This window comes from Phaethon aethereus (genome assembly GCF_964289735.1).
Source record: "Phaethon aethereus genome assembly, chromosome: 2".
Taxonomy (NCBI): domain Eukaryota; kingdom Metazoa; phylum Chordata; class Aves; order Phaethontiformes; family Phaethontidae; genus Phaethon; species Phaethon aethereus.
This window is the reverse complement of record NC_138582.1, coordinates 13,869,449-13,882,935: the sequence shown is the minus strand read 5'-3', so window position 1 is coordinate 13,882,935 and position 13,487 is coordinate 13,869,449. Positions and strand designations below refer to the sequence as shown.

General features: G+C 46.9%; 1 protein-coding gene across 1 annotated transcript; it reads left to right on the top strand.

Moving 5' to 3' along the window:
• Window positions 1-203: 203 nt before the first annotated feature.
• On the top strand, window positions 204-2,702 carry ZHX2 (zinc fingers and homeoboxes 2; the record flags this gene model as incomplete). Its single annotated transcript, XM_081996746.1, has 1 exon — window positions 204-2,702. One exon carries the CDS (start codon window positions 204-206, stop codon window positions 2,700-2,702), a length of 2,499 nt encoding a protein of 832 aa, XP_081852872.1.
• Window positions 2,703-13,487: the final 10,785 nt, after the last annotated feature.

Sequence of the window (13,487 nt, the reverse complement as noted above, 5' to 3'; positions counted from 1 at the left end):
GTGCTTTGTTTCACAGGTGTCATGCAGATGACAGGTCTGCTGGTGGAGCTGATGGTCACAGCCAGGGTGGAAATTCTTCATTAAACAGAACAGAGTGAAATAATCAAGGAAGGTTGGAGCTATTTGCAAGATCATCTGAGTTGATTGCTCACCCTGTGAAAAAAGTCACCATTTGGGACTACAGCCCGCTGCCAGCGGCTGCCATGGCTAGCAAAAGAAAGTCAACGACTCCCTGTATGGTGCGAACTTCTGAAGTTATGGAGCAGGAAGGTGCCGAGGGCGTAGAGGCTCCTAAAGAGAAGGGGGCTGGTGTGCTGCAGCAGGACTCTAAAAAAAATTGGCCTTCAGAAAATTCAGTCAAAGACTGTGAAGTGGTTGAGGCAAAGCCGCCAGCTGAAAATCAGTCTAAGAAACCTCAGGGTGGTTATGAGTGTAAATACTGCCCTTACTCAACGCAAAACTTAAACGAATTTACAGAGCATGTTGACACTCAGCATCCAAATGTCATTCTCAACCCCCTGTATGTCTGTGCTGAATGCAACTTCACAACCAAAAAATACGATTCTTTGTCTGACCACAACACAAAATACCACCCAGGAGAGACTAACTTTAAACTGAAATTAATTAAACGCAATAATCAGACTGTTCTAGAGCAGTCCATTGAGACCACTGCTAACGATGTCACTGTCACAAGCAGTGGGCTAGAAAATGCAGAGTGTGATGATTCACTACCTGGGGGAATTAGTGCAAGTCAAACACCAATGATGAAATTGGGAAAGCCTAAAGGGGAAACCAAGAAGGGTCCCAAAAAGCCAGAAGAGGGAGTTATGGAAAACCACGTGGATGGCACTCTCCCCCGCATCGTAACTGAAGCCACTGAAGCTATTGCTTGTATAAATGGAGACCTTCTCCATGATGTGTTAGCCCATGTTATGCCCTCTGTACAGCTGCCACCAAATATTAACCTTGTCCCCAAGGTCCCGGTGCCTCTGAACAGTACCAAATACAACTCTGCACTGGATACTAATGCAACCATGATCAACTCTTTTAATAAATTTCCTTACCCAACACAAGCAGAGCTGTCGTGGTTGACAGCAGCATCAAAACATCCAGAAGAACAAATCCGAATCTGGTTTGCCACACAACGTTTGAAGCATGGTATAAGTTGGTCTCCTGAAGAAGTGGAGGAGGCAAGAAAGAAGATGTTCAATGGTACTATCCAGGCAGTTCCCCAAACCATCACTGTCCTGCCAGCTCCTTTGACAACTGCAAAAATGCCCCAGCCCATCATTCAGACAGCTTTGCCTTGTCAGATACTGGGCCAGACCGGTCTGGTTTTGACTCCCGTGTCAAACGGTTCAACTGTTTCCTGTTCACCAATTACACTTGCTGTTGCCCCGAACCAGGGGCAAAAGAGGACCATACAGACCTTATCAAGTGCCCCAGAGGCCAAGCGTCCTCACATAGTTCAGGTACCTGAGATTCCTGCCAAGTTGACTTCTGTACCACTGACGCCAGCCAGTGAGCGAAAAAAGACAAAGGAGCAGATAGCAGAGCTGAAGGCCAGTTTCATGGCTAGCCAGTTTCCCAATGATGCAGAAATCTACCGGTTGATAGAGGCAACAGGTCTCTCCAGGAGCGAGATCAAGAAGTGGTTCAGTGACCACAGATACAGAAGTCAAAGGGGCATTGTACACATCCCTGGCGATGCTTTAGGGAAAGATCACATAGCACCTTCAGTTGTTCGGCATGGCCGTTCGTTTCACCCGTACACAGATTTTACTCCGCAGAGATTCAAAGAGAAAACCCAAGAGCAGCTTAGGGCCCTTGAGGAGAGTTTCCTAAGATGCTCTTTTCCTACCCAAGGAGAATTGGACAGGCTTCGAGTGGAGACTAAGCTGAGTAGGAGAGAGATAGATTCATGGTTCTCTGAGCGGAGAAAGATAAGGGACAGCATGGAGCAAGCTGTCTTGGACTCGATGGGATCATACAGAAAAAATAAAGAACAAGGAACTCCTAATGGTACAATAAGCCAGACAGAACTGCTTGGTAACTCTCAGCTCCCTGGTGCGTTATCTGGTTCCTCCACCACATTTAAGAAAACACAAGAGCAGATTCATCTACTGAAAAGCACATTTGCAAGGACCCAGTGGCCATCGCCCCAGGAGTATGATCAGTTAGCATCTCAGACTGGGCTCACAAGAACTGAAATAGTTCGCTGGTTCAAGGAAAACAGGTCTTCACTAAGAACGGGGTCACTTAAATGGATTGACCAGTACCAACAGCAGTACGTTGTTGATGGTCATAATGAGCAAAGCCAGAAAAAGGGATCAAAACACATCGAAAGTCCAAAGAATGGTAATGAGGCATCTCGGCAGCATTACCAGGAGCATAAAAAACTGAATGAAGAGAACGGGGGGAAGCTAGTGGTGAGAGCAAAGAGAGACTGTGAACCCCTGAAAGACTCTTTGTTGGGGAATCAAGCGGAGGGTACGGGCAGGTTGGAGTGCAACAGCCACGATGGCCATGGCAGCGAGGAGAACGAGGAGCCGGCGGAGGTCAACTGGGTGGAGGTGACGGTGGGCGAAGATGATGCTGCATCAGACTGTACGGACAGCTGGAGCCAAACGGCACCTGAAGGCCAGGCAGAGCTGGCAGACTTTGACTCTGAAAGTATATCTGGAGACAATTCCCACGTATAGACAGGTAATGCTGATGGTGCCCTGTTTCTCTGAGCCTGCCTCTGTTTGGGTGCTCTTCCAGCATCCTGTAGCCCCTCTTCAGTATAAATCCCTGGAGCCTACCCCTGCTGGATCCTTGTGCCTGCTGGATGCCTGAACAAAAGGGAGACCCATCCTGCTTGTAAATTAAAGCAACTGCATGGTAGGGGAGGGGTTAGTGCCATTTGCCTTCTTTCTTGTCTCCTTGTGGGTCAAGTTCTGGATACGGGAGCGTTGCAGGGGCAGGGGGGGAGTGTTTGGCAATAAGTGATTAAACCTTAAACTTTCTGCCTTTAAAAGACCTATGTAACCTCTGCAGTGCTTGATTTAAAACATATCGGCTGAGCCACGCAAAGAAATAGTAGGTAACACTAGTTGCTAATATCCCCCTTGCTAACAGATGATTGATCTCTAGTGAATAGAGGCTGTGCCTGTTTTTGCACCTTGGGTCCTTCCTTTGCAGCATCCTGCCCTGCTCAGAAAAAAAAAAGTCACTGGGGGAAGGGTCCAGGACAGAGATGCTTCTTTATGGAAGAGCAAGCAAAAACAAACAAACAAAAATGTTGTGGGGACTGAAGTGGCTCATGCAAATGTGCTCCTTTCCTCTTGCAGGTGAGAACTCTTTCCAGTCTCGCTTTGTTCTGCTTGCTCACTATAGAGGTTTAGGAAATGCCCCAGACTAAGCTGTGCAGGTGTTTTAGCAGCTCTTCTTCACAGGATCCTGAATTTAAAAGCAAGCGGCAGGGCCTTTTTTTAAGGCGGTCTTATACGATCTTTCACAACATGAAAGGACGTGTTATTTGGAGACCTGGAACCCATTTCTGATCACAGTTACACAGGTATAAAGCTTGAACAAGCACTGTCAGCATTTTTTGACTTGCATGTTGAATTGTGTTCACCGGAGCCTTTAACGTTCTGTGCTCGGTGTAACTGAGATCAGACTCTGTCTCTCTCAAGTTAGAGTCTCTCTCTAGAACTTACCCACAGAAAGCGCAGCACCATGCATTAACAATCGCAGTGAGAGAACACATATTTTAGAGTTAGTAGTTTTCTGGTGTCTAATAAGTATAATATACTTAAGCATTTTTTTGCACAAAAAAAGAGGAAATACAAAAGCCAGGACTTACAGAAGTCTTTCCATGCTTGCACTGAAGACTTTTTACTCTTGCAGATGGCAGTACTTGAACTACTATCTGCTGCAGAGGTGCAGTTTTTCTTAGCAAGCCCTGCTGGCTGGCCTAGAGCCCTCCACTTTCTTCTTGCGCAATACGTGTCCAGAAGTGTCTTGGACATTTTTTCTGAGTTGAAAAGGGAAACCATGCAGTGATTTTTATTTTGAACTACAAATTGTGTTAGGTAATTTTGAGAAATGTTATCACGGCATCTGTATTGCAAAGTATCTTAAAGCTCCAGACTGCAATGCAAGGCGCTGTCCTGCGTTATGCTTGTAGAAGTTGGTAATTAGGGCTGCAAGGAGCAGGTTGTGTTACCGGTGTGGCAAAGGCTGAGATTAAAGGAGGAAGTATATGGGAATATCAGTTGCAGGCACGCTGGGGTGCCACATAAGAAAGGAGAGTCAGGATCTGACTGCTTTTTAAAATCAAATGCACGATGAATAAATGCATTGTCGGATTTTTTTTTTTCAGGGTTGTTATTCCAGATCATTTCCCCCCTGGGAAAGTTCATACTGAGGAGAGGGAGCAGACCAGGGGCTAGGAGAGGGAATAGGGAGGAGAGCAGGGGGTTGCCTGAAACCACTATCTCTTACAAACCTCTTCTACCATGAAACCAAGCTCTGCAACAACCATCTTCCAGCAGCATAGGTTTGGTGCCTGCATTTTTGTGTTTGTGAGCAGTGTAGGGTATGTTAGGGTGAGCCTTTTCCCTTTGTGTCCTGGCACAGATGCTGACCATAAAGCTCCAGGGCTGTGGAGGTGTTTGAGTGTTATCAGAGAGGAATTTTAATAAGAACTTTGATCTCAGTTGAACTTGCACTGGCTTATGCTTTTGATGAGGAGCTTTCCAGTAGCTGGTTATAAAGCACACCTACTGAGAAGAGATGTACTGGAAGCAGGGCTTTTGCTGTGAAGACCTTGCAGTAGGATCAGAGGACCATTTTGCCCTCTGCTCTTTGCCCATTTCTCAGCGTGTTGGACTGGAGACTTGACAAAAGCCCAGAGTCTTTTTCTCTTTCCTTTACTCTCCCTGTAAGTCTCAGCCCAGAAATGCAAGTGCCTGATTTCCGGTGCCTGCATGGAGGCATTGTCACAGGCATTGTGACACGAAAGCTGGAAGCTTTATACCCCACACTGATGGGACCTGTTGAAAAATCCCAGCTACTGCTCCTTTTTACTTATCACTTGCACTCTTATCTTTGTGAAGCCTATCTTACATAATTCTTAACTAAAACTTCAGTGTTAAATTAACAAAGTGTTGTTATCTTAGGGGACATCCAGGGTATGACTCAAAAGCAAAGGCTGTGTAAGACCTGACAGAGAGCTTGTTTCTGCCTGTTGTCATATAAAAGTCTGATTTTTTCCTAACATCATACTCCTCGGTACCTTAGAGGGGTTGTGTCACTGTCCTGGCCACACGTAAGAGGTGGACTGAAGAGCTGACAAGGAACTTCCCCTTTTTGACACTCACACAGCCAGAGTCATGTGAAATTTTCACTGCTGAACCCTACATCAGGCATAAACATGCCCCTTTGATACTTACGATGTTGCTGTTTTCTAAACTTGCTGTGTGTAGTTTAAAGTGAACATTTCTTGGTGATCGATCTCCATACTCCTGTTGTCTGAATTTGTGTTCAGCTTCTGTAAAACCTGAGCCCTTCCAGACCATCTCAGTCACTTTCTGTTCCCATGTGTAGCTTTAGGAGTTTCTGAAATTATTAGTGAGTATTTGTGTTACAGCCTAGACAGACCTTATGCCTTAGAAAATTGAGTTGATCTGTGTTCGGCAGATTCTGCTCCTGCTGCAGCCAGCAGGAGTTTCACAAGTGCCTGGCCTCGGCGAGAGCAGGATTCACTCCAGGCTCTGAAATACCATCCCTGGGCTAAGAAAATGCTCTGTTGCCAATCCATATCTGAAGCTTTTGGCAAAACTGCATTAATTGCATGGAGCAGGTCAGGTTCCCCGAACAGTGAGGCTGGGATACCTGTCCCCATAAGGTACCAGGACCTTCAAGGTGTTGAGTGGCTGCTGTAGGGTGCACTGAAGCCATCACTGAAAATGCTCCAGATTCTGTGTAATGAAGGCTCTTGTAGCAAGGCCCAAGTGCTCTATCAAGAGAGTGCTTTAGTTCCCTTTCCATCAATGGAGATATTCCTGCCTTCCAAGAGATATTTCTGCTTTCCAACAGCACAGGGCAAAATTAGGTCTGTTGTCCCTATTTGCACAAGCCTGACAAACAGCAACTGGTCCTAAATTAAATACAGCAAATTGCAGCTCAGACGTGAGAGCAGGACCAGAGCGTGCCAGAGTGGTTGGCAGCTACTGCTGGATTTCATCACAGCATTGTCTCCCCATGTGGTTTTCCCAAGATCAGTATTTCCTCAGCCCCAGAGCTTTTGGTTTTTTGCTCAGAAGTGTACTTTTTTCCCCCTACCACCACCTTCACCACCGTAAACTTTCTTTTTTAGAGTTGGTTCATGACCTCCATTTTAAGCCCAAACCCTGCAAGATATAGGCACCAAAGTCCATGGCTCACGGTGGGAGCAAGGCAGGTGGACACCAGGATGTTTCCCATCCCTGGAAGCATTCAAGGTCAGGTTGGACAGGGCTCCGAGTAACCTGATCTAGTTAAAAATGTCCCTGCTCACTGCAGGGGGGTTGGACTAGATGACCTTTAAAGGTCCCTTTGAACCCAAAGATTCTATGATGACACCCCTGAAGATGTGTGCCCTCGTTCTTGATGGCTGTGTCCATTACTCTGTGGAGATGTGCCAAAGGAAAACCATGTCTGGGAGTTGCAAGCCAGAAGAAGAAGAAAAAAAAAAAAGTCCAAAGGAAGTCACCCCCTGCTTCTGCTGTATGCATTGTACTGGACATCGGAGGCGGTCTGGGTCCTCGTGGTGTCTCCAACCCCTTTTGCACTGCTGCAGCAGCTGAGATCACTCCGTTGCTAGTGGCCCAATGCGTTCTTCAGTGTCTGAAACTGGTAAAAGTGAATAGCACTGGGGTTTACTTCCATTTCTGTCCAAGTTCTTACTTTTCTTGTGGTTTAGGGCTTCATCCATAAAGCTAGCTATAGTGCTCGCTACTGGTGTTGGGCTCCAAGGCTCCCTGAAGTCAGTGTGGGATTGACCAGTGTTTTTTGCAGAACTTGCGTCACTGTAAAGCACGTCAGGGAGTGGGGCCGAAGTACGGGGGACTTGCCATTTCCCTTGAAACCACTGAGGTGCGTTGGAGACCCAAGCTGTAACACAATGAGGAGGAAGCAAAACCCAACGCAGCATTTAAAATTTTCCAGTGAGCGAGGAGGAGCAGGGGGCTATTTGAGGAAAGATCACAAGGACCAAAGGGAGGACTTTTGCCTTTGGTGTTGGTGCAAGCCTGTGCCCTTTTACTGGGCTCGACCGCATTGCTTTTTCATTGCAGGTGCCAGATAGAGTTCACTGCTTTTGTGGGAAGTAACAGACCTAGTAGCAACATTCATAAAAGGTGTGAAATAAGGGGTTAGCTGAGGTTTTGGTAAGCGCTGCTGCAGGGTGGGTGCAGGAAAGCCGCCTCGTGCTGCTGCCTGCAGCTCCAGCCTGAGTGGGTGCTTGCACTTCTTGCACATTTACACCTCATTGGGGAAAAACATGCTGAACACAGTCCCTGTTGTAGAGCCCTTGCTCTGTGCCAGGAACTGGGGATATGTGTAGGCGAGTGAGTATTTAAGGGTTGTTTTTTGGGGGGGGTTGTTTCTTTTAATCTCTGGTCCATGGTGCAGCCTTTATGTAGGTGCAGGAATTGTAGCAGAGGCCGTGTTATTTGACAGCTTAAATAGTTGCTCATAGTGCCTTCCAAAATAATATGCTGCTTTTATAATTTTTGCAGGGGTGCTCCTCAGCTGCACTGTCCTGACGGTGAAGGGGAAATGCTCTCTGAAAATAGAAGAAAAGTCTCTATTTTCCTGCCTGGGGTGAGATAGCGTGTTGCGACTCCAAGTCTCAAACCGCGCTTGCGGAGGCACAGCGAGAAATACTCTTGTGGAGCATCATCATGAGATCGTTTGTAGTGCCAAAGTCCTACTACTGGATTAAAAAAAGAAAAAGAAAGAGAAAAGGGTCCTTGTACATAGGTTTCTCCTTAGCTTCTCTCCCACCCTCTTTCCTGCCCAGCCTCTTCCTTTACTGGAACAGATTTGTACAACGTGGAAATTTTGTTAACTTTTTAACAGGTGCAAGTTACTCTTGCATGTAATGCCATTGCAAAATTTGGGGGTTGGTTTGGGGGAGGGAAGTGTCTTTTGTGAGGGAGGGAGAGGAGATTTTTTTTTTTTTTTTTTTTTGTTCTGAAGCATTTGAAGACAGATTTGCAGTCTCTTGGAGTCTTGTTGGCGCGGATCAACATCTGAGCCCAGATCCCCACCCCGGTTTACATTTCAGCCCATTTAAATGTGTTATGGGGTTGGGGAGGGTTGTTCTGGAGTGGTTGGGGTTTGGTTTTGGGTTTTTTTTTCTTGTTGTTTTGACTTTTTTGTTTTGTTTTATGGCCACCTGCTACTGATTGAAGTATTTAAATCTCTGCTTTTCTGTGCTCCTACAAGGCGAGTCTTCTCCAGCTCCTGTACTTCACTCTTCACAAGCCAGTCCCAGCTGTGGGTCTCTGAAGATCTGGCTAGAACACCTTTTTGTTGTTGTTGTTGGGGGGGGGGTTAGCACTTTTTGTTTAAACATGCAGTACAACCCCCAGAGGAGTTGGAGCAAGGAAATTAAGACGCTTCATAATTCGAACTTGTTTGTGTTTCTTTGGCTGGTACAACCATGGACACCATAACCAAGAGTCTGCCCTTCAGCTTTAGGTGTTGTAGCGCACAACAGAAATTTCTGATTAACTCTTGCCACTAAATTTTTAGATCAGTCCTAGGTTCCCGAGTGCACTTTTTGCAAATACTGCTCAGTTGGATTTGTGTGGAGGTGTCTGTCCGTGCACGTGTGAGGAGGAGGAGGAGGGAGAGCGGGAGCGTGGATGCGTAGGCGAGGGCGTGCGAGAGCCGTCTGGTGCATTCCTCTGACGAGCTGAGTTCAGAAAACTTACCCACCTTTCAGTACGCTGCAAAAATACGATGCTAGGGAGTTTGAATAAATCCAACTTTTCTAACTTGTTGCTCATTTGTTGTAACTCAATAAAACAAAGGCTAAACATTTTGGTAACCTTTTTCTTGTGTCTCTTTTTCCCCCCCCCGCCCCCTTCCATTTAAAATACAAACTCAGCCCCCACCAGCTCTCCTTGGTGCACAAGAGCTCAGTGTCTGTAGAGCTGCAATTAGGGTTTTAACTGGTTTTGCACTAATCGGCTTGGCAAACACCAACTGGATTAAAGTGAACTCGGTGAAGTACAGATGTTTATTTCGCCGCTGTTAGACAGCTCTTCCCTGCGCGAGGGTGTCAGATAGCGCCTGGGAACGGGGATTTGGGGGGAACCTTTATTTTGGTTGCAAACACAACCTGCATGAATGAATGAATGAAAGAAACTGTCCCCATGACTCACCCATACAGAGTTATTTTTATTAATCATCAGCACAACATTTTAAGTGCCAAGGGAGGTTGGCAGTGGGCGGCGGTGAGCACTCAGAGACTTTCCTTACAATGAAGTTATCTGGTTTGTTGCCGGAAGGGAATGACTGGATGGGGCAGCACTTGCGTTTGCCCTGTTTGCACATCACGGGCCAAGGGCAAGAGGTTGGGAACCAACTGCAGCTCCTCCATGGGCAAAGGCAGCCTGACAGCGAGCATGCACGTGTCCCATCGCACACGATGCTGAGCATCGTACTCCTGCCAGCGTGGAGGCCAACGCTGGCACAGTTACTTCCGTACCCCCACGCGGGTTGTCAAATGGATGGATGCAAGCGTCAGGTGGCCAAAATGAAAATGCCTCTGAGGATGCTCCTCCAGGACTCCAAAGTTCTAACTGAAACTAATTGCCACTTCTGTCTGCTTTGCTTACATGAAAGGATGCTAATATTTTAATTGCCCTTTGTGCATAGTTTTTAACAGCCACTTGGCGGCTTAATACTCCGGTTTGCGTCTCTCCTGTCTGATGTGCGCGTAAGTCTGCGTGTCTGGAGCGCTGACCTACTTTGCTTAACCAGCAGCGCTCCCAGGCAGCTTGGCAGGAGCTTTAGGAGCAACAAGACCCACCTGGGTTTTTGGTATTTGTACAGCCCCAGAACGGTGGGATCAGTGGCCGGGACCAGGGCTCTTTAAGATCTCTGCAATTCAAATAAAACAATAGCAGCGGCCCTGGAGTCTGTCATCGCGCGGATAACGAAGCTGAAGCTCTCCCGCAGCAAACAAACGGGCTTGCAAAAGACTGGCATGGCCTTTGCCGGCGTCGGGTGGGTTTGTGCGAGGAGGTTGTGGTGCGGTAGCGACCCTTCAGACGCCGGGTTTTGGCAGGGAAAGCCAAGCCGGTGGCCCCTTTTTTTTAGCTTAAAGCAACCCAGGTCCCCATGAAGATTGCTTCAGTGTGGCTGCCAGAATGGGTTCACAAACTGGGCATTGCAAGCAGGCTTTGTTTTTAATTAATACCGACGCAGTGACTGCGTTTCTAGGAGAGTCCAAGCAGCGAGGCACAATCGGGACGTTGTTTGTACGCGGCGGCCATTAGGGACGGCCTTGGCCGTGGGGCTTCGTTGCACACGGATGAAAATAGGCGGCTGATACCGCGTTTCCACACGCGCAGCCGAGCCTCCGGGCTAGGCTGGAGCCTGGCGCTTGCACCACGCTGCGGGGCTGAGCGCCGGGCCCCGCGCTGGCGAAGCCCCGCAGTGAGGAGCTGGCTGGGGACAGGCTTCCCTGGGCAGGGTCCCCCGGGACCAGCGGTGCCTGGTGCTCGGGTTTTGATTGGCATCTTTCACAATGTGCTTTAACCTAAGTCTCTTGAAATGTTCTAATCAGAAGAAATCTAGTTAATGCAAAAACACACACTAAAAAAAAAAAAAAAAAAAAAAAAATCATTTTTTTGCACTTGTGCAATACTTTTTTTTTTTTTTTTTTTTTTAATGTGGCTTGTAGAAAAACCCATCACTTGGAAACCAGGAATGACTTGAAGTAGGTGGCCTCTACTTTTTTAGAAGAGAATGAGTTTTCATTACATATACACTTTACTTCTCCTGCCTGGTCCGTAAGATGCTGGGAAGGGTGCTGCTCAGTAAGTCAGCTGGCGTTCGCTCCTCACTGCTGTTGGAGATCTGGGGACTCCAAGTGCATATCGACACAGGTACAACTTGGGACGGGTCAGACAGAAGCTTTATTAAATGTGGTCATGGCGAGAGACCACTCAGCATAGAATAATGGCATCACATAATGGCTTGGGTCAGAATGAACCATCAAGGATCATCTTATCCAACCCCACTGCCATGGGCAAGGACATATTTCACTCGATCAGGTTGCTCAAAGCCCCATCCAACCTGACCTTGGGAAATTTTAGGGCAGAAACTTCAGTGTACACGAACCTCTCTGCAATCTAAATTACTTGCTTTTCACAAATCCTATTTTTTGTTCGTTTAAGAAAAAAAAGCTCTTCACTTTTCAACTGCGGCGCTGTGGTGGCACCATTTCTAATCTCAAATCTCCAATGTTGACCTTTGGAAATTCCATTTAATGCGTTGCTTTGAGTGGTGCAGGGAGTCTGCGTCTGCAGGGTGAAGCCCAGCAGTTGCAAGGATCACTCTCAGAAGAAGGGATGTCCCAGCTCCACGTGGACCATCACAGGCTGGGGGGAAGTGCTGGGTTATGCAAGAAATCTGATTATGAGCATAATGATAATTATGTGATGATAACTTAATATCTAGAGAAATACACAGGTAAAACCGCAGCCAAGATAGATAAGTAATATTTATGCATTATATTTGCCATTAGCAGAAATTCAACCACTGAAACTTTCCCTATCATTGTTAGGTTGTAAAAAGACACATCCTGAAATCCTTATTAGCTCATAGGAGGGGGGAAAAGAATTAGTCACGAAGGCACGTAAGGTAACATTGTAGGGAAGTCTGTTCGGCATCCTGATAGCAAGGAAAGAGCACACCAGTAATGGAAAGGAACTTTTTTAATCATCTCCTGAAGAAAAAGCAGAGACCTGAGACCATTTAAATCAGTGAAAGGGAGGACTTCTGTGCTTCATGTCATCAGTAACTCATGGAAAGCAGTTATGAATGGGGCCTGTGGCTCTTGAGCACAATTCTGAAAATATTCGTAATACAGCAGGAAAAGGGAATGCACTGAGGGCAAGAGAATGTGAGATACCCAGCGAAGGAATGAAAAAGCAGCATTAAAACCAAGTGTTATGCAGCTGAACCATATCCCAATCAGATTATTGCAAGCTCTAGCGAAGATGGAGGTAAGAGCTGAGTGAGCAGGTAATTATCAGACCTAATCACCCAGCACATCCTAAGCACAGTCAGCAAAAGCAGGGTTTTTCCCTTGTTTTCTTATTTCCATCAGACCTGATGCTCCAAAATGGTAGTTCTAATTATATTACAATACTTATAATTTAAGTGTACCGTGAAAACCACACAGCCAGCAAATTGGCTTGGGCACGGTAAATGGGACACCTGTGAAGCTTCTTCGGTACACAAACTTGCCCTCTCCTTGCTCGCTCTTTTCACTTTCGTAAAAGTCTAGATCATCCCAGTGCAATAGACCGCGTAAAATTTAGTGTGCAGCTATCTTAATCTAAAAAATCATTGGTTTTGAAACACATCTATGAGACAGTTAAAGGAGTAATAGAATTAACCCGAGTTTACGGGCAGAAAAACTGAGACACGTAGGTAGTTATTCACAAGACTGCAGAATAAACATGCAAAAGGCAAGAGCTGGAGTCCAGCTTGGCCTTGCCTTGACTTCTCAGCAAGGAAGCGTCGTTTCAAATCACTGCTGTTTCATTGGCATTTCTTATTCTTTCACACAAAGCCTTTCCCTTTCCAAGAGGCAAAGACACAAGGGCAGAAATGAGCGGGCCAGGGCTGGGGCTCCTCAGGGACCTGCATCCCACACGACCCACTGGGATCACAGAATCACAGAATCATTAAGGTTGGAAAGGACCTTTAAGATCATCAGGTCCAACCATCAACTCAACACGACCGTGCCCACTAAACCATGTCCCGAAGTGCCACGTCTACACATTTTTTGAACACCTCCAGGGATGGTGACTCCACCACCACTCTGGGCAGCCTGTGCCAATGCTTGACTACTCTCTCACTAAAGAAATTTTTCCTAATATCCAATCTAAACCTCCCCTGGCGCAACTTGAGACCATTTCCTCTCCTCATATTGCTGGTTGCTTGGGAGAAGAGACCGACACCCTCGTCGCCACAACCCCCTTTCAGGTAGTTGTAGAGAGCAATAAGGTCTCCCCTCAGCCTCCTCTTCTCCACACTGAACAACCCCAGTTCCCTCAGCCGCTCCTCATAAGACTTGTGCTCCAGACCCCTCACCAGCTTCGTTGCCCTTCTCTGGACACGCTCCAGCACCTCAACATCCTTCTTGTAGCGAGGGGCCCAAAACTGAACACAGGATTCAAGCTGCGGCCTCACCAGTGCCGAGTACAGGG